This window comes from Podarcis erhardii (assembly GCF_964252035.2).
Source record: "Podarcis erhardii genome assembly, chromosome: 2".
Taxonomy (NCBI): domain Eukaryota; kingdom Metazoa; phylum Chordata; class Lepidosauria; order Squamata; family Lacertidae; genus Podarcis; species Podarcis erhardii.
Window position 1 is genome coordinate 108,879,764 of NC_138498.1, and position 25,353 is coordinate 108,905,116.

At 42.1% G+C, this 25,353-nt stretch overlaps 1 protein-coding gene across 2 annotated transcripts; it reads right to left on the reverse strand.

Annotated features, from left to right (window-relative positions):
- Positions 1-2,406: 2,406 nt before the first annotated feature.
- Positions 2,407-24,812, reverse strand: LOC309337060 (pantothenate kinase 3). 2 transcript variants are annotated; one of them, XR_014154099.1, is made up of 8 exons: positions 24,152-24,812; positions 18,474-18,826; positions 16,757-17,010; positions 15,831-16,007; positions 14,537-14,660; positions 11,005-11,130; positions 4,528-9,822; positions 2,407-4,493 (listed from the first exon to the last, which is right to left on the reverse strand). XR_014154099.1 is itself a non-coding variant. In XM_081853725.1 (7 exons), exons 1-7 carry the CDS (start codon positions 24,177-24,179, stop codon positions 9,772-9,774), a joined length of 1,113 nt encoding a protein of 370 aa, XP_081709851.1. In that variant the 5' UTR covers positions 24,180-24,812; the 3' UTR covers positions 2,407-9,771. The 2 variants fall into 2 exon arrangements, 1 of the variants encoding a protein (XP_081709851.1); XM_081853725.1 differs by having other exon boundaries at positions 2,407-9,822.
- Between the last annotated feature and the right edge of the window lie 541 nt (positions 24,813-25,353).

Here is a 25,353-nt window from a genome sequence, read left to right on the forward strand (position 1 = left end):
CTTCTTGCATTTTTAGATACGAGGAAGAAGAGATGTGCTGCCAGTGCGGCTATATATCTCTTGATTTCTCCAATTTTATCACAAGGTGGCAAAATACTGCTCTTCAGCTTTAAGCACCTCTTGTACGTCTGATGTCGAAATATATTGGAATATAACCGCATGCCCAGAAACCTCCTGCTTATCCACCTGCCAGACGATCGGTGCGTTTCCTCGCCACAATGGCATAACAAACTCTTGCTGCCTGGTTGGTTTTTGTAGTTGTGGTTGTTTGCAACTGAGGAAATACATATTTATTTATTTTCTGCTTCAGGTGGACACAGTAAGTCAGAACTGCACAGCTAAAAGCTCCGCTTGAGTTTCCCATGACATCGACGGGAGGTGCACTTAAGTAATTCATCCGATTCCCCTTTGGACTTAAATGGCCAAAATAAATAAATAATAATAATTATGGATTGTGCCTCTCAAGACTGGGTTATCCAGGCACTCTTTATTTTTCTAAACGAGGAGGACTGGTGTGATAATTACCTGCAATAGATTTTGATTGTAGATCTCTCTTAATGTTAACCTGTGACATTATGTGGTACTACTGTATAATATTATGAGCAGTGAAGTCTTGAAGCATATATAAAATAGTTGCGAGATGTAAAATAGATAAAAGTTTATGTAAAATAATCAGTTTACATTTTTGTGTGTACACTAGGATGCTTTTTCAACTGTCCACAAATTCTGTCATCTAATTTTGAGTGGATGCTCAAATAAAAAGGGGGTTTTAATCTTGTTCTTTTTACTTTAAAAGTCTGTTTTTTTAAATAAACGTCTGTTGTTGGATGACTCTATCAGCCCCAGCCCAGCCAGCATAGCCCAAGTGATCAGGGAGGATGGGAGTTGTAGTCCCAACATCATCTGGAAGGCCAGAGATTCCCCACCCCTGAATTAAATAAAGGTTTTTACTATATGAAAAATGAGGCAGTCTGTGGAGCTGAACTTTAAATTGATTTGTGGAGCCTCTCCTTCAGTAGGTGGTAGGTAAAATGTGCCTCTTTCCTCACCAGCTTTTATCAACCTTACAGCTGGGAGCAATAGCTAAAATATAGTGTGTTCCATACTATTGTTAACATTAAATGGATTTGAATGGATTGCTGAAATAAGCTACTAACCCGCTCTGCCAGCAATGCCAAAGCTGTAGTTTTATAGCCATTTTACAGAGAAGCAAGTCCCATTGTGCTCTTCTGAGGTAACAAGAGCAGAATCCCGTCCCTTGTAAATGTTGTGAAAAAATATGTTGTGAATATATATATCTATATACACACCAAATCAAAACAAACTTACAAGTTTGGGGGCCTTTTTTTAATTCAACAAGAATTTGCCGCAGGTGTCGGGGGTCGCTCCAAAAAGGTTGTTTTGCACAAAACACTTCTCATTTGGAAAGTGTATACTTTTTTTTTTTTTTACTCTTAGGTTGCATACAGGTCCACTACTAGTTTATGGCATGTTTAAAGGATATATGTGTATTTCAGTGATAGAATAATCAGCTTTTCATAGTACTTGAACAATATTATGATGTAATATAAATACTTGCTGTACAATCCTATATTTGTCTACTCAGAAGTAAGCCCTATTGAATGAATGGGCGGGGCTTCTAGGTAAATAAAGAATACAATTGCAGCCTTAAGCTCAGTTACTAATAGTTTTCACCCTGGGCAAGGTAGCTGTGGATAAATTTCTTAACTTGCTGTGATTTTTTATTTTAATGAATTTGACACTGGGTTAACATACGTACCGAATAGCAATACCATCATTTGCACTTTCTTCTAACGAGAATGTTTAAAGCACTATTAAAATATTGAGATGTATTTTCTACACTGTCTAATGTGTTATCTAGAGCGATTATCATCTGAAATATTTTTTTAATACTACGTTTACATTTGTATTCAGCTTAAGCACAGTAATGTTATGTAGCATACGGAAGATAATGTTTAATGTTCTTATTTATGGATAAAATTAAAACTATGCTAATTTTTCTGCCGGTGCGTTTTCACTTCTTCAGCTTTCCATGAGGCGTTTCTTACAACCCAGGACCAGATCACTTGTTGCAAGAGGAGCCCAAAGCCACATCCACACCCTTACGTTTAACTACATTTAAAGCTGGTGGCTTCCCACAAAGAATTCTGGGAGATGCAGTTCTACTCTTTAATAATCAGGCCCTGCTTGCTTCAACCAAGGCATTTATGTGGCTGAATCTCAATGTGTGGCCTGAACCAAGATAAAACTATGAGCCACAGCCTTCCAAGCAGTATGCAGTGAGTTCCTGAGATATGTACCCACTAACAGGAATACGGTTATGAGTGTAGGATCTTCCATGCAGAAATTCAGCAGCATTTAATAAAATAAAAAAGGCATCCAAGACAGGTTTCTCACCCCTTTATTAAGACAGCTTGCAAGGGTACATGGAATTAAAAAGTATGGGGGAAGAGAATCAACCATTGGTATTTATTTAGAAAAAAAAAGTAAAAGTTCTGTTCATTCATACAGAACAGTAGAAGAACAAGGGGAAATGAAAAGTGACCATCAAACAACAAAATTAAATTTTCACATTTACTCATGCAAGCAGCAGAGGATTTTTATACAGTGGCGATGGGAATGATTACGGTATAGGCTTCCATCGTGGCATGAAAATGACACAGAAGAGCGTCCATGATGAAAATAAATTAAATAATTTAGCAACTATGAATGAAACATTTGCAAGACATACATTTTTTACATCATTGTCAGAACAGTAAACGAGAAAAAGACAATAAATTCACTGCAACAAAGTAAGGCAACTTATTTGAAAACGGCTGTTATGGTTAAGTGTTATATGCACAATAAGCTGGCAGAATGTGAGCCTGCAATGGAATCAAAAAGTATTTTTCAATTACAATTTGGTCTTTTAGACTATTCAAAACCGGAGTTAAAATGCCAACTTTGCCATTACATGGGAAAATACGAAATATTCCCTATTTCCCATTAATGTGAATATTAATATGTACTGTATATTAAAACTTCCCCACCTACAAAACTTTAAAAAATCCTTTTGTAATGATTGAACCTTAAGCTAACAAGCTGTACAGTTACTCAAAACTATTGCTTGAAATGTATTAACAACCAAAGCCGAAGATAATATTTAAATTTGTTGCGATTACAGAAGAAATTCTGTCCACATTTATTTGTCAGCGTCTTGTGGAGGAACTTTACCCATAATACATTGGATTATTATTTTTTAGGAATGTGTTCACAATAAAAACAGTAATAGATGCAGCCATTTGATCTATGTAGATCAAATAACATTATTTAAATGGACATTGCTATGACGATCAACACACAAACTTAGGAACAGCTTTTTGAAATTTTGAAAACAAAGTGACATATTCTGTAAAGCATATATTAAATGCAGCCTGTTTTATAAAAAGCAAATTTCATGACGTACTCTCAGCTTTAATGAACTGTTGACCAGTTATAAGAAAGTTTAGTCCAGGAGACATAATTACACTTTGATAAATTGTCCGCCTGGAAAGTAGTTATCAGACTTGAAACTCTGATTGTAAAAACCATTTCTTTGATCCACCATCTAGCCACACATGAAGGAACATCATCATGACCTGTTTCCAATGTAGTACTGAACAATGGTTTAGTATAGAGGAGCGTAACCTGTGGCTACTCCAGATGCTGAACTACAACTCCCATCATTCCCTAACCATTGGCCACACTGCTCCAGCAGGTCAAAGGTCAGCCACCTGTGGCTTAGTGCTACTTCAAAAAGGAGTACTGGGTTTACACTCCCTTTCCCTGACCTCCAGGCACAACTGCAAATTAGCCAGTTCATCCTGGGAAGGGAATGAAGAGTTTTGAAGTATGGTTTATTGAAACAAGCCCAACATCAAACCATGGTTTAGGATCCCAGTGTATCAACAAACCATTGATTAAATTAACCAGAAATACTCTCTCTGCCCTGGTTGATTCCGAGACACAAAAGATTTAAGATCAGTTTAAAACAGAAGTGGGTGATTTTGATGTTTGAGCCAGAGAGATAATGGGGAGGGGGAAATTTAAAAGCCCACAGCTTACTTCCAACTCTTTCACAAGGCATGAGTTTAGCATTATGCCCCAAACTTAAGTAGCCCATTATTTGCTATCAAAACAAAGCAGTGATGGGTTAAAGTACCATCAATCTACTTTATCCATCACAATGAACAGGACAAGGAATACTAAATGACTGCCTAAACCAGGCGTCCTCAAACTCAGCCCTCCAGAGGTTTTTTTGGCCTACAACTCCCATGATCCCTAGCTAGCAGGACCAGTGGTCAGGGATGATGGGAATTGTAGTCTCAAAACATCTAGAGGGCCAAGTTTGAGGAAGCTTGGTTTAAACCTTCCTATGGCATGAGACCCATTATTTTCTACAGTGCTGCATACCAAAAGCACCCATTTCGAACTTATTTTCATGTTGCCATTTCCTGCGCAAAAAGGTGCTCTTCAAAGATGGAGCACCTTTGAGCCCTGTGTAGAGTTAGTCCAATGTACACTTGGCAAACTTTCTGAACGCTGATCAGTTGCATGAACGTCAGAGTTAAACAAATGCTCACAATTTTCCTGACCATTTGCCATGTCTCAAAACATCTTTTTGGTGTGTGGGAGGGAGAGAAATATTGTTAAGTAGACCAAGGAAAATGTTTGCTGCGGATGTCTTTCTAATTTTACCAAAGTTTGGAATATGGTCATTGCTTTTTGGAATTAGGAAACCTCAAGTGACTGCATTCTAGGCATGATAGTACAAAGAAAATTTAAGTGGATTATCACCTCTCAATAAGGCATCTTGTTTTTCACCTGCCTCCTCAATCCTGCGCTGCTTTTCCCAGCCTTTCCATTTAGCGCAGGTAAGCAATCTGATCTTCAGCTCTCTTATCTCCCAAGTTTTATAGTCTTAGCTCAGCAAGGTTAAGGTTTATTATACTGTACTTCATTTGAATTATAATGAAAAGGAGCGTCCCTTTTTAATGGCACAGCGCGTTAAGGTTCACAACCCCTGAATCCTCTTTTGGAAATTATAACCAACAGCCAAACACAGCCTATCAGTAGAAAGGTTCAATTAGAAATATATTTTGACCTACCACTAAATTTATATTATTATCTTTTACTTAACCTAAATGCATTCAGTTCAGTTTTATTGATATATGCACTATTTACAGAGCATGAATGCATGAATATTTGGGAGGTTAAATGAGCCATGTTTGAATCCTTAAGCAACAGAAATCTTAATCTCGGTACAAGCACTTGAAAAATATTCAAAACCTCTTTTAAGGGCTGCTTCACACATTAAAGTAGCAGACACCTAAAAATTTAGCATGTAGCTGCTTTTAATTCTGTAATGGGCAAGGTGACGACCTTCTCCCCAGCCCCATCATATCTCCACTATGCTGTACAAAACTGGCACCAGTATATGGTATAATTGGGCTTGGGATGAAGATGTGTACTCATTTCACATTAGAGGACTAAATATGCTAAATCAGCAACCTTGTTCAGCTGTGGGCCGGTCCACTGTCCCTCAGACCATGTGGTGGGCCAGACTATATTTTTTGGGGGGAAATGAACGAATTCCTATGCCCCTCAAATAACCCAGAGATGCATTTTAAATAAAAGGACACATTCTACTCATGTAAAAACACGCTGATTCCTGGGCCGGATTGAGAAGGCGATTGGGCCGCATCCAGCCCCCGGGCCTTAGGTTGCCTACCCTTGTGCTAAATCCTTAATCCCTATTTTCAATAGCAATCCATGAGGCAGCCCAGAGGAATATCTCAAAGAATTTAAGGAACACTGGCTCAGTGGTCTAGCTAGGATTCACACATGCCGTCGGTCAAATACTTAAGGTTTTGTCATTTCAATGGATGTTGGCAGTAACGGTTGCCTGAATTCCCCGCATGCTGAAAGAAAGGTACAATGTCCACAGCATTTGCAAATAGTAACAAATCAGGATTTACTCTTACATGATTTAAGCAGCAGTACAATTAGAAGGACGAATGCATTATTAGCCTTAATCTGCTTGATCAGTGACATTCAGCAGGGTTGCAGACAATCAACTTCAATGGCACAGAGACAGTGCAGGGCTGGGGAACCCGTGGCCTGCCAGATATTGTTGGACTCTGAACTCCTATCTGTCCCAGCCAGCATGGCCAATGGTCAGGGATGATGGGAGTAGTCCAATATCTTGAGGTCAATGGGTTCCCTACCTTCCAATAGAGTCATGTGGCTTATTAGCTACCGCAAAGCAGAACACAAATGGCAAGCAACGAGAAAGGCAATCTGGTCCTTATACTTCCCTTGTGGGTTTAGTGGAATGGTGCTTTAAAAATGTCCATGGAAATACACGTAAGGAATGGAAAATATATGGGGTGGAACGCATTATGCCATTTCGGCTTACTATACAGAATGATCCCCCCAGGCTGTTCCTGGGGTTCTCCTGATCACCCACAGCACCATTTTTGGGGGTAGGGAAAGCCCTGTTGCACAAGCAAAAGCCCATGCGCAGGAGTTCTGTTGATGAGATTCATTAGTTGAATGAATCCTCCCCGTGGCCAATTAGTTACCTAGTTTAATGGTTGGGAAAGGAAAATGCTACAGAATATCTTCATGGAATGGATATTGCATTGTACTATCACTGAACTTGAAAATGATTTGGCTTGTTAAGAGATTGTTGCCTTCTGAACAGGATGAAGTTCTCTTATTTTAGTATTATATTGCACCCAGGGCTACACATCGCGCTGCACCCCAAAGAGCATGAAGGTTTACATGATTGAGAAGGTACAGTGAGAAAAATAAGTAAAAAAGGTCTAGCTACCCAGTGGCCCACCTGGCTTTACAGTTTTTCATTTGATTGACAGGGGCCAATTGTAGAATTGGCACCATTCCGTGTTAAGAGGACCACAGATAGTATCTAAAACCAGAAATATTATTGTCCAATCTGTTGAAACTCGATACATTAAGGCACACTTAAAACTAGACTTAAGAGCCAAAACATTCAGAACCCATCTTCCTTTCCTTAAAGAAATAAGGAAATAGCCTCTTGCTTTACCTAACCAGCAATTTTTCTATCTCCCCAGAAAGTTTTTAGCAGTCCTATGTATTAAGTGCTAACGCTAAAAGAGGTCAGTCTTTTCATTTTGTGCTAAATGAGACCATTTTAGCAACATGAACCATGTATTAATGATGGGGATTTATAACATTTCCAGGACATACAGTCAAAACACTGGAAGCTTCTATTCCTACAAATCTAAAAAGTCAGGGAAAGTGTTTTGCTTTAATGTAATAAATGCAGACTTGTGTGGCACAGAAACTGCTGATGCTTTTATTTACAGGGTTTCTCTCAAACCTATGATTTTCCTGTAGTGGGATATACCGAGCTGTTTCACTAAGCCATAGTTTATTAGAAACTTTTGCTTTAATATAAATGAGCAGTGTGCTGGCGGCACACTCCTCAGACATTTCCACAGCACTCCTCCCCTGCTTCTATACAGCAGACAAAACAAGCCAGTTGGGCCATTTGAACTAAGGCTCGTGGGTTTGTTTCCTCTAAAACAAACCATAAGCAGTGTGGAGGAAACAAACCATGAACCCAAAGTTTGGTGGACACAACACACCAGACTCTGGTTCATTCATCCATGGCATGGAAGCAGGAGAAGAAGAGCACCATGGGAACACTAAACCAGAGTTTGTTTTAAACTCCGATTTAATGTGATGTGTCAACTAGGCCACCACGTCAAACCTGCTTGCTTCTAGAGCAAAACTCTTGTAATGCACTTGCCTAGGAACTAAAATGGAAGAGTTGTCCAGTTGTTTCAGTTATCTTCAGTTCTGAATGGCACTCAATACAGAGCAAGAGATACTTTAGATGATTTTCTTACAGTCCAGGATATGTACTAAAAAATATAAATTGCAACCGAGAGCATACGCTTTAACTGAAACACTTAGGTTAAGACATGAGGCCAAGATATATAATCTTTTAAAGGCAAAGCGTTACTGCCATGTAACCATTTGTGAATTATTTGTTATACTTTTCTTTTTAAAAAAGATGGGGTCACAATAGTCAAGTACAACATCTCTTTAACAAGAAACTTGGCTCAGCCTGTATTTTCTGTCCAGCATGAGACCAACAAAATATGTATCTCTGGACGCTGCTGCGTGCTCTGGAGATCACCAATTTTTAAGTCGTAAGAAAGGGAAATCAGTTTTAGGTCAACACAAGCAACATCAACACTAATTACTGACAATGAGCGCTGAAATGTAGTTAAATGGAATTGAATTTTAAAAATTGAAAAGCCATGCACACACGATATCTAGAGATACATTTTCCATATGGATATTGCTGTATAAAGGATTGATGTGCCAAAATAATATCAACTTGATCAAGTAAATCAAGCACTAAGCTTGAGCTCTAGTAGGAGTGGTAAATTTCCATCTAGAAAACTTCATTCATGGATTGGATATCTGCATATTCCTCGAGATACAATTATGTATTTCTCTGCATAGAAATTTTCTTGTCTGAGATGATTTCTTCTTCTTCTGAGGTCTTATGGTAAGCTTTGCTGCAGCAATCTACAAATATGCCACTATTGTAAACCTTTACAATCAAGTCTGAAAACAGCAGACAGTGAAAATACAGGAGTAGCCCCAGTATGTTGAGTTTATTTCAAGGCCACACTGTTGCAGTATCTGGAACGGTTTATCAGTACAATGAACACTGGACCTTTTGAGTTTGTGCAGTACAACCTCTAAAGCTGCCTTAATACTTGCCCTAAATTGACATCTGGGTTAATTTTTCAGTGTTTTTCTATAAACGGAGGAATTGCACAAAAGCCATCCCACCAGAACTGTCAATGTTAAGAACTGAAATGCTATCGCTACTTTGATCTCAGTCACACCAGCTGCCAAGTTTTTAATAAAGTTTGGTGGTTTTGAACTATGGACTTTTTCTATTGGCCATTTTCTGAAGCCCTTTAATGTTTTGATTGAAAATCCTACGTGGAAGAACGTCCAACACAGGCAGCTATCATTTAACCACCAAATGAACTTGGATACTGCAAAGCTTAACAAAATCTGACCATACAGTTGGTAGCCAAACACAAGTGTATTTAGTTGTTTAACTCACCTTAAATCAATTGTGCAAAGTCTTTGCTGATATTTTCATTTTTATTTTCTCGAAACCTTAATACTGGAAGTCAGAACACACTGTAATCTCTCTGCACTGATGGAAAAAAAACTCTTTGCATCAAAGAACTTCATTTTTAGCAGATGGCACTTGGTTGTGGTCCTGGGTCAATGTCTTTTGACCCAATGGGAAATTAACATTCAGCACAAGGCTATAAGACTGACACAACTAGATGCAAGCTAATAGCCTGGAGGGGGGTTTTGGAGCAAAATTTGATCAGCGCTGCAGGATTCAGACAGCTAAACTAAGAATAATATTCCAATTCTGATTTCTAGGCTCATTTCTCAGAGGCTGTAGTGCATACTGAACTCTCAGCGTGTGTTAGAGGTTGCCTTACACAAGGAAATCACCAGATGCTTCTGAAAGAAACACCTAGGCTTCAAACTCTGCCTCAGTGAGACAGTTCATCATTCGTACAATTAAAGACATTTATAGCAAGACAGCGGCCCTTTGGTTCCAGTTGATATAAAACAGTGTTGTAATAATGCCAGAAAGGTAGGAAATAATTCAGTTTTGTGATGCTTTGCACTTCAGCTGAAATTTGGCAATCCAAGGAGGGCACCAACTGCTCCAAAGTATCCCTGTATTTGAAAGAAGATTTTTCACAATTCAAGTTTTGACTACCACATTAAAGTTGGCCTTTTTCAAAACAGGCAGAAGCACATGACAAAAATCTCTTGCCTTTTCCTAATGGATACCTGGACAAATTAGGAAGGAGAAATACATCCACAGTATAGTCAATCTATTGACAATACTCTGGATAAACTAACTTCTAAACAAGCCTTTGCACTGACCCCACCTATGTTTTGCTCCCTTCTCTCCCTTTCCCAGCCTGTGAATGGCAGCTGGAACATTGCCACATGAACAACCTTCTCAGCTGTGCCCACAAGATACCATTATGGGGCGTGTGCACAGCATATTGTTTACCTCCCTGCAACTTAAAGAGTGAGGAACAAAGGCTAAAAAGGAGGGAAACATACTATTGAGCATACTTTCTATAGCACTGCATTGAGCTGGATCAGACAGTCTTCTCAAAATTGCCTAAACATCCCTACTCTCCACTGTAGCTTTGGAGCAAATCGTGCATGGGCAAATAAGTCATGGGGAGAGCTTTGTCTGAGAGGCTGGTGGTAATTATTGTGGCAAAGAGGGAGCCTGACAACTGCTAATTTTGAAGCTCTAGTGAGGAGAGGGGAATTGACTGAAAATGCAATATCTGAGCTGCAAAGGCACTAACTCGTGACTGTCAAGCACTCCTACGGTACCTGACAAGTAAGACAGCAATCCAAGATTTATTATTTCTGAAAGATTAACACATGTAGGTACAACTATGCCATTTACTACTCCAATACTTTCATTAAGGTACTTGTTTGTTTTTCCCAGGTAACTGAAATACTTGGGGGACAATCTAGCAAATCATTTTTAAGCACCAGTAATGTCAATTAAAGAGATTTCAAGCTCTCCCATTGACACCAGTCATGCTTTAAAGTACTCAACTTTGGCTGGATTGCACCCATTATGTGTATTCAGTTCATTAACCAAAACATAAAAGTGAATGGAGAAATTAAAAGAAAAACCCAGGGATGCAACTGTCTGTCCTGTTCAGGAACAGTGTTTTTCTTTAAAATGTAACCCTGCTAGAGCTACACATCTTCCAAATCACGACTGAAGAAAACCATTACAAATAAATTTAAAATTATGGCATTTGTACTGGAAGATAAAGGTTGTCTAGTTCTATATTCAATAGCTGTGGTCATACATACCTCATGTTCTAGGAACAAAGCCTTCAACTGGCCTTTGGACCAGTAATCCAGTGCATATGCCAAAAGCTTCATCGACAACGTATTCACACGTAAAAAGTTACCAACAAAGACAACACGGTTTATCTTCTAAAGAAAAACAACAACAAGAGTTTCCTCAGTGGGATATAATCAAAAGCAACACAAGTTTTCAATGGGAGGCAAGAATGACTAGCAGCACAATCCTATGTATGAATGAATTCTATGCATGAATTCATGAGAAAGTTCCGCTGGGGCTTATCCCAGTTAAGTGTGAAAATGCTCGTGGAGTCAATTAATGATAAAAAAATTGTATAACCAACATTTAGGTAACATTTAGATACTTTAACCACGTTTAAATCCTGGACAGTTTGCAAAGTTATGTGCGCTTCAAAAACTCATAACTATAAATGCATGCATTAAGCACTGCGTAAATTGCCAGAAAGTTGGGGCCAGATATCTCCTTCTGTGAATGTACAGATCAGGGGCCTCCAAGCTTTCCTTGCCTCGGGCTAGTGTCTTGAGCAATGATCACGCGGTGGGCAGGGGAGCGTGTGCCCATGCGCAAATGCTATTTCCGGTGCACATCCGGGTTGGAGGAGTCCCGTGCGCATGCGCACAAGCTATTTCCTGTGCTCCTCCGATCCGGAAGTGGGTCCCTGTGCTGGTAAGAGCGGGTGGCGGCGGGGGTTGCTGCGGGCCGAATAAACGAGTCCCTTGGGCCTTATCTGGCCCCCGGGCCGTAGGTTGGTGACCCCTGGTATAGATCCTGCTGGGGGAAAGGCTACATTCACTAATTCCTTCCCCGCTCCTGCAGACCCCACTTCTGGAAGGCGAACCCCCTGCCTATTTTCAGTAGGGGCAAGGGGTTGCAGGGGGGAATTAGTTAAAGTTGCCTCCCCGCACCTTCTGTCAGTAAGGGTGGTCTGAAGTGGAACTGCATTCAGCTGGTACAAGTCTGGATTAAGTGGAACCTGAATATCACATGAATTCTGACCCCAAGCCCATCCAATGTTAAGCTCATCAGCACCTACTTCCCCACCTTTTGATGTTAGGTAGGTGGCAACCCAAAAAGGTGGGCTTTCATAGTTTTGCTTGTGGGCTTTTCCTTTCCAGGGAGGCTCAGCAACACCAAACCTGATGTTCCTCCAGCACAAAGCAAAGACCATTTTATTTGCCCAAGCCTTCAACATCTCATCAAGCTGGTTTTGAATTTGGTATCTCTGTAATCTTTTTTTCATAGTATCATAGAGCTGGAAGGGGACCCTGAGGATCATCTAGTCCAACCCAAATATGCACCTGTCCCCATACATGGATCAAACCTGCAATCCTGGCATTATCAGCACCACACACTAATCAACTGAGCTATCCATGGTGGAAAGAAGAACACATAAGATTCATAGAATCATAGAGTTGCTCTCCTAGGCATTTTATATAATTGTTGTCAGTGTAACACGGTAGCTATGTGAATGCAAGGGAACAATGGTCAACCAAAATCATTTCAAGTTGTAAGCAAGGTCCAGGCTAGCTAACGTATACCATAGCAACAGGTATTGGCAAAGTTAAACGGGATGATTTGTATATGCCGCTATATTCTTCATCCTAGACGAGAAGAACAAATTCTTATTTGGATCAAGCAAGTGTACTACAATCGTACCAAGCAACTACTCTGACAGGAGCTGCACTTTGTGCCTTCATAGCCCTGTACAATGCTGCTTGATCCATATGCAACAAGGCAGCACTGTAAAGAAGCCGAAGGCAGCAAGCAATATTCCAGATGAGCAACTGCTCTTCCATATTTCCACAAGTTTGCATCTGAAACAGATGGGATGTTTTAGACAGCAGAAAAGACAGAAGTGTGTTCTCACAAAAAAAGGATGAAGAACTCAGTAAGGTACATATTTTATATTTAAGCCTTAGTATAAAAATAAAAGCTTATACAGTGGTGCCCCACAAGACGAATGCCTCGCAAGACGAAAAACCCGCTAGACGAAAGGGTTTTCCGTTTTTTGAGGCGCTTCGCAAGACGAATTTCCCTATGGGCTTGCTTCGCAAGAAGAAAGCCCATAGGGAAATCTCCGGGTACCTCTTTTAAATGCTGGCGGTGGGGAGCAAAGCCTTTCCCCCCCCCCCGGCCTTCAGAAGAGGTCCAGGAAGGCCGGCGGGGGCCGAAAGGCTTTGCTCCCCACCGCCAGCATTTTAAAAGCGGTCTGGGATAGCAGGGAAGCGCTTCCCGCTATCCCGGACGGCTTTTGAAGGCAGGTGGGGGGAGCAAAGACTTTCGCCCCCCGCCGGCCTTCAGAAGAGGTCCTGGACCTCTTCTGAAGGCCGGCGGGGGGCAAAAGTCTTTGCTCCCCCCTGCCTGCCTTCCCGGGAGAGCAGAGAAACGCAGCGCTTTCTCCGCTTTCCCGGACGGCTTTTGAAGGAGGCGGGGGGAGCAAAGACTTTTGCCCCCCGCCGGCCTTCAGAAGAGGTCCTGGACCTCTTCTGAAGGCTGGCGGGGGGCGAAAGTCTTTGCTCCCCCCCGCCTGCCTTCCCGGGGGCTTTAAAATCGCCCCGGGACAGCAGAGAAGTCCGCTGTCCGGGGCAATCTTAAAATGCTGGTGGGCGGCAGCGAAGCCTTCGCTGCCGCCTGCCAGCATTTTAAGATCGCCCCGGACAGCGGAGAAGTCCTCCGCTGTCCCGGGGTTTTTTAAAATGCTGGCAGGCGGCAGCGAAGGCTTCGCTGCCGCCCGCCAGCATTTTAAGATCGCCCCGGACAGCGGAGAAGTCCTCCGCTGTCCCGGGGTTTTTTAAAATGCTGGGGGTGGGAAGAAAAGCCCTTGTTCCCCCCCCCCAGCCTTCAGACGAGGTCGGGGGACAGACTGTCCCCGGACCTGGTCTGAAGGCGGTTTCCATAGGAACGCACTGATTGATTTTCAATGCATTCCTATGGGAAACCGTGCTTCGCAAGACGAAAAACTCACAAGTGGAAGAGGACTGGAAAAAATTTAAAATATATCTTAAGAACTGTTGCAAAATTTCAGATTGATAAAATGTCAAGGGGTAAGAAACAGAGAATTATAGCTGTAAATATTTAAGTCAAGAGAATCTTGAGGGAAATTAAATATAGAAATGGAATGAAGGATTGCTAAAAAATTTTGAAACAAGGGTGCAGTGAAGGGGAGGCATGGGGAAGTCATGTGTTGTTTATGAATGTTTTTATTTGTGTGTTTTTTGTTTATGAAAATTAATAAAAATTATTTAAAAAAAAAAAAAGAAAAACTCGCAAGACGAAAAAACTTGCGGAACGAATTAATTTCGTCTTGCGAGGCACCACTGTAATAAAATGTTCAAAGACCTGAAGACTTTTGATTTAAATAGTGCTTATCAACTTAAAACTCCAAACAGAGAAAAAAGCAGATCCTGAACAGCCACCTCTGATTTGTGAGAGAAAGAACCTGTTAGTTCTCACACTATTCCAATCTGGATTTTAAATGCATTGCAGTTTCTGCTGTTCCTGCCCAACAAAGCTTACCTCATTTACAGCACACATCCGTGCTATAGATCCGATATTATTGGTGATAGTAACCAGTGTAGCTCTAGCCAGGTCTTCCTTACTAACAGATTCCCGCTTTTCCTTGTAGATCATATTCCCGAAGCTAGAAAAAGAGATGCCATAACGTTAGATAATCTTCTGTTAAAAATATAATTTCTATGCTGGTCTTTCTTTGACTTAGGGCACGGATCTATAGCTGGGGCTGACAAGTGCAGAAACACGGCTAATAATATACAACTGTGCTTGCTGACTGCCCAAGGCCCTTCACCTTTCCCAGAAGAACCTAGGCAGCCTTTCATCGCTCCAAGAGTTGAAGGACTCAGGTCAAACTGTGAGGAAAGAGCAACAGTGTTTAAGGCCAAGTCCAACTGCGTTGTGTTAGCAGACACCACTTTCCATTTCGATGGCTTGAGGTTGGCAGATTTACTTTTAGATTAGCTACCGAACAGGATATGTCTCATGTGTAATTAGAACAAAGAGTACAAACCAGCCACAACTGCCTAGTTTAATTCTTTGTTATGCAGGCATGGGCCATATTTTGGAAGCTCATGCACTACAGGCATGCACCATATGGGTGTCTTAAATTGGTTTCACTGCATCAATGTACGTAGGCTAAAATTTAAGTGGCAGTACAGTGGTGCCCCGCAAGACGAAAAACTCGCTAGACAAAAGAGTTTTCCGTCTTTTGAGGTGCTTCGCAAGACGAATTTCCCTATGGGCTTGCTTCACAAGACGAAACGTCGGGCGAGTTCTTGCGAGTTCCCCCCCTTTCCCCCCCTTTTTCTAAGCCGCTAATAGCCGCTAAACCGCTAATAGCGCTAAGCCGCTAATAGCCGTGCTTCGCAAGACGAAAAAACCGCAAGACGAAGAGACTCGCGGAATGAATTAATTTCGTCTTGCGAGGCACCACTGTACTTTAAGTTAACTAAACCACTGTGTGCAGTGCATAGAATAAATCTGGAGGTGGGGCAGGGAAGCTCTGTTCCCCATGTGACAAATGCTAAGTTGGATACTATTTGTGTTTCCTCTTATGTATCTGTAAATAAATAGATTAAGTAAACACATCACATTTTAAAATTCCTTATTAGGTGTTCTAATTAAAAATCAATGGGTTGTAGCCAATTAAGTTCTACTCAATTAAATCAATGGTCCTAAGTTAGTCATGTCAGCTAATTTCAGCGTATGACTAACATTGGAACAACCCATCTTTTTAAAGGCCTCTTAAATCCAGCAAATTTTTTTATGGTGCTGTGTATTCTCCTACAACACCTACCTAGATGCCACTGCCCACCCTGGCAAGCCAAACCGTTCATAATCTCCTCCATAAATATCCCGGACTAGCTTGTCGGCATGTGTACTTTCCCCTTTAGATGCCATTTCTAGAGCTTCTTCGAAACTTTCACATCCAGTCAGCAAGCTGCACAAGCCAAGAAAGGTCCCACCACCTAGACTGGTGTGAAAAAAGAAAGAAAACGCATTGGCTTGTAAATTGCATATTTAAAATTAACAATTTTAATTCTAGACATCTTACCTGTGCAACCCAGGAAATAAATTGAATACGCTCAACTGACTACAATCTACATAAGGACTTAGGCAAAACACATTCCTAGTGAACAATGAATAATAAGCTGTTCATTTTTAGTTGTTGCCCACCATATCATGAAAGTTCTTGGTGGGCAGTATTAGAAAATCAGGAACAGCAACACCAACCAAAACAATTATTATGGAACCCAGCTCAAGCACTTATCTTTCGAGGTGCCTCTCCCAGACAAGGAAGCTGAAATGGTGTTTAGGGTAACCACAAATATCCTGTCAACTAGGACAGGTTTTTGTAATTGTGTCTGTAGCAAGAGCCATGAGCAGCTTGATAGTCCTAATAAAAACCATAATAAATCTTCCCAAATCCTGGTATTTTCTTCCTTTCTTTTTAAAAATATTCCATTTTTTTAACCAAGCTGCCTATAATATAATAAAAAATGTTAAAGTTATTTTGTGAAGGTGGTTAACCAAAAAATGAAAATGTAACTCTAAAAAAGAATTCACACTGCTCTTAAGACAGGAAAGCTAAACACACTGCAAAATAAAAAGATACTTCTGAATGGCAATTTCTTCAATTATGTATGCATTTGAAAGAGACTCATGAACACAGATTTATCATTTCATTTAATAGCTTGTTCTGGCATTCTTTAAATTCTCTACCTTGTTCCAGTTACTCTCTTATAGTTGTCTCTGGAATGGACAGCTAAAATACTGACTCCTGAACCAATGTTTACAACCAGCAACGGGTATGGATCATCCAGGTTAAAAGGCATCTTTTGGCATCTTTCAGGTTCTGATGCGTTTTCAAAATAGTAGCACTCTGCCTGGCCATTAAAACTGACAGAATCTATGTACAGCAAGCCTTTGACAAGGCAGTCAAGTTCATCCAGTTTGTGCAGCTGGAGGTCTCCAATCTGCAAAATTGCAAAAGAGACATTATTATGGCTTCTTCTCATCACAAAATGATATCAGCTTAAGTCAAATTCACTCAGATGCAGGTTTTAAAAGACTACAGTTGTTATACAAGCAGATGAATTAGTTATTGTGTCTTTAAAATGATAACTTATACCAGCATTTTCAAAATAATCAAGCCAGTAAGTAGTAAGAAACCCACAAAACTCCTAGACTTTCATCAGCTTCTCTATTTCTGGCATATATATTAACAGTAGTTTTCATTTCCTGCAACTATTTCAAAACAGTTTCTCAAAATTAGCTTCTCAAATTCTTTTTCTCTCTTTTGTCGCTTTTTTAATCCAAATCAGATGAAGCATTGCAAATTAAAAACATGCAAGGCCCACACAACTCTTCTGCAGGCTATATGCACTCAATTTCTACTTGCAGACCATTTTTGACAACACTTTAAATACAGTGGTGCCTTGCAAGACGAAATTAATTCGTTCCGCGAGTTGCTTCGTCTTGCAATTATTTCGTCTTGTGGAGCGCAGATTCCCCGGGTATTAACGGCTTTAAGAAAAAGGAAGCCAACCCGCAAGACGTTTTCGTCTTGCGAAGCAAGCCCATAGGGAAATTCGTCTTGCGAAGCACCTCGAAAAACGGAAAACCCTTTCGTCTAGCGAGTTTTTCGTCTTGCGAGGCATTCATCTTGCGGGGCACCACTGTAAAACTTTACGACTCGGCTAACTCCACCTACACTCACTGTCAAAAGACTGGATGAGAAAGGAAGTCATCATACATCCACTATTTAAGTATAATCTTCACTGCTATTCCAGAACTACCCAGGAAAGGACTGACCTTAATTCTTTTATAAAAATGGTACAGTCATTGTGGGTTAGATGACTGCAGACAGAAGTAGGCAACTCATGACAATAGACAATCGATAGCAAGGAAGTGTGGCCCACATATTACATGCACCCAGGACTGAAAAAAATCCCAAGTATGCAAAACATTTCTGGTTGTTTTCCAACCCTGCATACAAATATTGGGTTCTGGGGGCTCCTATCAAAGGAAAATGAGAGACGAATGCTAACTGACAATGGTGCAATGGCTAAAAATCTACGTGCTCAAATTTTGACCATGATATAGCACAACTTTCTGGTCTATATCAGATGAAGAGCTTGTTAGTCACTGATTCTGAATTAATGTCGTTATTAATGCAGTTATAAGGAAAACAAAGGACTATTTTGAAAGCAGATGTAGAGGCAGGACAAAAATTGTTTCTAGCATGTTGTCACTGCCATGCATGCAAAGATCTTACGCAAACAGGTCCAAAGTACTAATTCAGAAGTATCCTGGCCCATCAGATCTTTGCCTATGATAGCAAAGGCAGTGCTTTCAGAGACTGATTACTTAATCACCACAGACTATAATGTACTTCAAGAACAGATTATGTAACAGAGGATGCAACAGAACTACCTACTGTGCGAAAATCTTCTTCAAACTTATAGGCACCACCGCCAGTGGCACAGAGCACCGTATGCAGCGTTGAGAAGTTTTTACTTCTTCCCATTTGAATAAAAGTAGGCAGATCATGGGTTGGGAATCGGATAAAGTGCAAGTTTCCCTTTCGCCCAAAAAGTATCAAGTCCTTGAGTTCAAGGTGGACATCCCGAATACCAGTGGACCCATAGGCTACGTTTGATGTCAAATATTTGCGAATACTTTTCAAGCTTTCAACTTCTTCCTGCTCTTCTTCTGCAGTGATATCGATAGGTTCAAAATATGCAAGTTTCACGAGGGTTCCCCCAATGTCCATACCAAACCATGGGAAAGCTGTGGTGAAACAAAGTTACTTGTTAGAGAATCATATGCATATGAAAATTGAGAATGAATGTCTTCTCCGCTGCCAGCACCTTAACAGTCTCTCTTCTGTCTTTCTAAGCAATTAGCAAAAACTGCTTGACATCATAAGAAATGTGGAACAGATCACTCCTATGTATCCACTTTTGTTAGCACATTTGAGCCAGTAATGACAAACCAACTGCATGCTACAAACAACCGAAAGGCTAATCACAATCCAAACATGGATTTCTTAAAAAGTGAATTATACCACTTGGAAAGTAGACTTTTTCCAGATGTGAAAAGAGTGAAAAACACTCTTTTCACAACTGATTTACTTTGTGAGTCAAAATGTTTGTAAATCATGCTGATTTCTTTTTTAGAAAGGCAGAACAGAAGTCAAGTAAATAAGACGACTTTGCTCTTAACCCTACTATGTAGTAAACAGAAATGTGAATTCTTTATAAGGACTGGCGGGGGGCGCGGGCGGGACAACTTCTAAGAGCAGCAGCATCCATAAGGTTAAATAATCTGCTGCTCTGTCAATCCAAACATTTATAGGTCCCTGAAAAGCTACTATTTTCAATCTTACACACACTTACTTGGAAGTAAGTCCCACTGAACTGTCCTCCCGAGAACAGTTATGTAAATATGCAATTTAATATATATTAATATATATCTCTATATTGTATAGGCTTAACCATTACTTCAACATACTTCCCACTTGGAAGATTTTTCAGAAACCCTTTAGGTAGCTTCCTCCTCACCTTGCAATTATAAAACTGCAATCCCTGCTCCCTTAAAGTACTTGGACATAAGCAACTTGTTTATAACTCTTCAGCACTGGATAATAAAAGATTGACTAAGGACATCTGAAGAAGTGTGCATGCACACGAAAGCTCATACCTAGAACTAACTCAGTTGGTCTTTAAGGTGCTACTGGAAGGAATTTTTTTATTTTGTTTTGACCATGGCAGACCAACACGGCTACCTATCTGTAATAAGGACATCCAGTAATCTTTGAACCTTGGTTGTTCCTGACAACAAGATAACTATAACTTTTAGCCATAAAGATGAACACTCACATTTACTTGTGGTTAGTTATTAAGTCCATATTAATGTTTTGTGGGTGGGCAATATCTTTTTATAAAATAGCTGCTTATGAGACATGAAGGCATGTCTTATGAGACATGAAGGCGGTTTTCTTTGAAGTATTTTCTTCAGAACAGCAGTGGGGAAGCTGTGGTAGCAGTTTCCTCACAAAGGTTGCACTACAGATGCCAACAATGTATGAAACTCTCTTTTGCAAAATACATTTGTACTAGATTTATCATGGGTCGAGACCTCATGACGCTCAATTTAGGGTTGACTGGTATCGAGTCTTCTTTAGCATTCTCCCCACTGTCATCAATGAAGCAATTCAGGAAGTTCAGTCCATACACTGGAAAATTCTTTATGAAACACAGCTGCATGCATGCAGTAAAGCAGAAAAAGGAAATTTCAACATGCCAGTGTTTACAGACTATGGCTTGCACCCACTGTAACTCTAAGTAGCCATCTCCCACTCTCCTTGCCCCACACAGCCCTTACATCTGTTCTGGGGGTTCCACCAATGCTCCAGAATAGATCTGGGGAGGGCAGGGGCACAGAGAAGAGGGAAAGCCCCCCTGTGTAAATTCTTGTGCTGTTGGGACAGTTAGTTAGTATGACATTGGATACAAGCCTATGAGTTGTAGCCAATTAAACTGTACTCAAGAATAGAACCATTGAAATGAATGGGCCTAAGTTAGTGAGGGTCATTATTTTCAATGGGTCTAACTCTTGAGAATGACCAACCACATGGGTTGTATCCTAGGGCGGAATTATCAGAAACAGCCAGTATCCCTGCTACTTATGGTAACTCTCTGCGCCATTACCCTATTGTTCTGGAGTATTCTGCAACCCACATAAGCAGGTTTTCAGGGTGAGTAGGAGAACTGTTGAAAATCAGGTTTCCAGACCTACCCAAGCAGAAGAGGTGCCACATTTAGCATATATTGCCACTAGAGAGCAGTGGGTTTTATCGAATGCTGACACTGCCTAATGTCACCATCAGATACAACCCACTGCTTCTTAGTGAGCAAAAACGTCAGCTAATGGAAAGCAGCACCTGCAAATCTGGTGGAACCAGAAATTATTTCTGTCGTGCAGCTGTGCTCACAGGAATATGAGCATAGGCTTAATTTGAAGAATACAAATTCATATGTAACATTAGGTGATTATTTCTACATATGCAAAGTGCGTAATAGCCAAGCAAGTGCTAAGCAGTGGTTAAGACTTTTGAGACAAGGATTATGAATCTAGACAAATGTCACAGGAAATGTAGTAAAATCTTCACTGGCAACTCAGACATGGCTGCCTGATGTTAGATTACTTATGTGGCAATTCTAACTACACTTACTAGGCAGCAAGACTTACTAAACTAAATGGGACATGTACAGAATTGAGCTATCTGCCAGGTATACATCTGCGTTTAAATAAATGGCGTTTCCGTGCACTCTGGCTTCCATCATGGTGTTCTGTTGCGCCATAAGTGGTTTAGTCATGCTGGCCACATGACTTGGAAAGCTGTCTGTTGACAAACACCAGCTCCCTTGGCCTGAAGTGAGATGAGCACTGAACCCCATTGTCACCTTTGACTGGACTTAACTGTCCAGGGGTCTTTGACATTACCTTTTTTTTACCTTAAAGGTAAAGGGACCCCTGACCATTAGGTCCAGTCGTGGCCGACTCTGGGGTTGCAGTGCTCATCTCGCTTTGCTGGCCAAAGGAGCCGGTGTACAGCTTCCAGGTCATGTGGCCAGCATGACTAAGCCGCTTCTGGCGAACCAGAGCAGCGAACCAAAATGTCGATAACTTCCTGCCGGAGCGGTACCTATTTATCTACTTGCACTTTGACATGCTTTTGAACTGCTAGGTTGGCAGGAGCAGGGACCGAGCAACAGGAGCTCACCCGATCGTGGGGATTCGAACCGCCGACCTTCAGATCGGCAAGCCCTAGACTCTGTGGTTTAACCCACAGCGCCACCCGTGTCCCTTTTTTACCTTACCTGTGCTTTAATAATTTGTCAGGCAGGAAATGTATGCTTACAGAAATAAAAATAAGTTCAAGATGCATTCCTATAAATGTTAAATGAATTGTTCTTGTTGTTCTTATTAAACATTTGGTGTGTTTTGTTGCTTACTTTGGAGCACAGCCCCCTCAACTTTTGTTACAACACTCAGAATGCAGGAAAGTGTAAACCTAACTATGTTCACATATAACCATGAACAAAAGTATGAGCTGCTTACCAGTGGTCTATAAATCTGCTGGAAAGCATTTTATGAGTAGAGTAATTGTCAAAAGGAACAACAGAAAGAGTGAGTGACAATTAACATTTAACCTCCCTTTTGTGCAAAGTCACCATGGCAGTTGGCACATTCTTGGAGCTTTTTTTTTTTTTTTTTTTGTATTCATTAATGTGACACTGGACATTTGAGAAACAAACAATGTATAAGCTCAGTTTGCAAAGGAAAAAACCCAAAGAGTAAGATTTGTATAAGAAAGCTCTTGCAACTATTTAGAAAGAGTCTGCTTCTATTAAGTTTACTGGATACAATTTCCCATTTTACTAAGTTATTCAGTTTAAATTCCAGACTCCTACAGTATTTTCCTTCCAGGATCAAAGGGCAAGACGCATATGCCACATCTGCAAGAATTTTGCAAGACTATCTTTTATTTTGGTAGCGTTTACAGTTGACTATCTCCTATATATTATAATAAAACACTGGTAAATGCAATCACATGTTCCTAAAATGTAATTTCTTATACTTCTCTCATGCCACTATTTAAAAAACAGCAGTTTCTTAGAAAACATGTATCAAAATTAAAAGGAACCAATTGCCTACCCTTGGGACCCTACTGCACATGCCATTCAGGGCAAAAGGTAAAAAGGGTAGGTGGGTAAAACACTCCTTTGTTAAACTACCAGTAAGTCCAGCGTGGCTTTAAGAAAATTCATTGCTTGTTAGACTGCAGTCCTATGTATCCTTATGTCAGGAATAACACAAGTGGGACTTACTTCCAAGAATGCATGCGTGTGACTGAACAGCTTATTTGTTGTTGTTTTTTAAGTGCTCCCCAAAGTCTGTCACAGTATGACTTAAACAGGAATGTACTAATAACTGCACAGGAACTTAAGCCTAGCTTCTACTGCAATGTCACTGAGAAGATTTGTATTATTAAAGTTCCTTATAGGACTATATGAAATAATATATTAAGCAACTAAAATAATTCACAATATTAAAAAAGATCTATGAAAAAAATCTGTTTCCAATTTTCACAATCACACACCCACTGAAAACATGTAAACTTTAATTTACATGAAGGGCCAGTGGCTGTAGAAAGGGGAGAAAAAGGAAGCAGGGATATCATCCTTTCATCACTTGACACCAGCTATTTCCTCAAGCTGCAACAGAGGGAGAGAATAAAAGCACGGCCACTCCAGGGCCTTTCTTGAGACCTCTTCCTGTACTCTTACCATTCCAGCTGACAGAGCTTTGGAACCAGTGCCTGAGTTGGCTTTCTTTCCTCTTCCCTGCCAATCACTTTTGTGACATATATTTTAAATTGGCTGTTGGCCATTGGCCTGAGGGCAGAGTATTGATATTTGGACATCTTTTAGGGAGAAGAGGAGGGAAATGTACTAAATAATTATGTAGCAGTTCAAACATCACATCATATTTTAAAGAGGACTACTGTAGAGAAAGTATGACAAAAGCACATAGGTCAGAGATAGCATCATATACAGACCCAATTCACTGGAACACTATTTTATGGCAGTTTCCTAGCACACACACCACGTGAACACAAAACAAAACAGAAATGTGTGCAGGTATCAGACAGGACAACCTGCACATCATTTCCACATTTTGATAGACTAGAGTGTTTCCTACAGATAAAATGCATAATATGTAAAAGTGGTGTGGACACAGCCATCCCTTACTACTCACTGAAACCCAGTCAAGTTCTCAACAATAAAGGAAAAGCAAACTTCACCGCATTGGCTCCCCGCTTCTTCTACAAATCTCAACCCTCTGGCTACCCAAACACCACAGATGCAAAATCCGACACCGACTGGCTTATTTTTGCGTGAGCCAACGCCAAGCAAAGCGGCGTGCCACTTCCCCTCCTGGTTTGACCACCCCCCGGGGTTTTCGTTTTAAAAAGCGAGCCGACACCTGCTCAAGCCCCGAAGAAGAGAAGGGAAGGAGGGGTTGGCAGGAAGAGGGAAATCTTACACGGCTTCTTGGCATCTTTGATCTTCATGACTCCGCCGCGGCGCTCCCGGCCCGGCGGCGGTACCTCCGCTCGAGCCCCGTGGCGGGCTTCCCGTGCCTTGGGTGATGCCCCCGGAGGAAGAGGAGAGGAGAGGTGGTGGCGGCGGCGGCGGCGGCGGCGGCGGGGCTGGCGGCTCGATGTTACGCTCTCCGGAGAGAGGCGAGGGCGCGCGCCGGCCTGACAGGAGGCGCTCCGAGGGCGGGGAAGGCGAGAGGAGGAGGAGGGTGGAGGAGGAGGAGGCCGACGCTCGCTCGCTCGCTCGGCTGAGGGGACCCGGGGGGAGGCCAGGCGGGGCCGGCGGGGTTGTTAACGCCCTTCCCGCGAGCGGCTCATGGGGCTGCGCTGCCGCTGGGTGGCCCCTCAGGGAGAAAGAGGAGGAGGCGGGACCCGCCGCCGCCGCGCCAGCCCCACCCACACACTCGGCACCACCGCCACTTCACCGGCCGCCGCCGCCGCCCCACCTCCTCCTCCCCTTCACTAGACGCCCGCTAACATAAAACAACGGCCGGCCGCCGGGCGGTGGGTGGGGCTGGGGCTCCGGAGGCTCCGGAGAGGGCCGCGCTGACGATGCTACAACGCCGCCCGCCTCCTCCTCCTCCTCCCTCTCCCTCCACCCGAGGCACGGGACCCGCGCAAGGGCAGCTGGGAAAGGAGAAAGGAGGCGGGGTCGGTGGCTCCGAACTTCTCCGGCCTACGCCTCCCAGAGCGCACCGCGAGGTCCCTCCCGCTCCTGGACCACTCTGCGCTCGCTAAGCATGCCGGGAGCTGTCGTAGTTCCGAGGGTCGGAAAGGGAGGCCATTTTCTCGCGGAGGGGGTGGGGTGGGGCTCCGGAGGCTCCGGAGAGGGCCGCGCTGACGATGCTACAACGCCGCCCGCCTCCTCCTCCTCCTCCCTCTCCCTCCACCCGAGGCACGGGACCCGCGCAAGGGCAGCTGGGAAAGGAGAAAGGAGGCGGGGTCGGTGGCTCCGAACTTCTCCGGCCTACGCCTCCCAGAGCGCACCGCGAGGTCCCTCCCGCTCCTGGACCACTCTGCGCTCGCTAAGCATGCCGGGAGCTGTCGTAGTTCCGAGGGTCGGAAAGGGAGGCCATTTTCTCGCGGAGGCTTTCCCCCCCCCCCACAGCGTAAAGCGCACTCGGTGGAACGCTCCCTACAACTCCCC

Coding starts and splice junctions, on each gene's coding strand:
- LOC309337060 (XM_081853725.1), bottom strand. CDS start 24,179: ATGAAGATCAAAGATGCCAAGAAGCCGT. Junction 11,131..14,536: donor GGATGTGTGCTGTAAATGAG/GTAAGCTTTGTT, acceptor GTTTTTCTTTAG/AAGATAAACCGTGTTGTCTT. Junction 9,823..11,004: donor CTTTGTTCCTAGAACATGAG/GTATGTATGACC, acceptor TTTCAAATACAG/GGATACTTTGGAGCAGTTGG.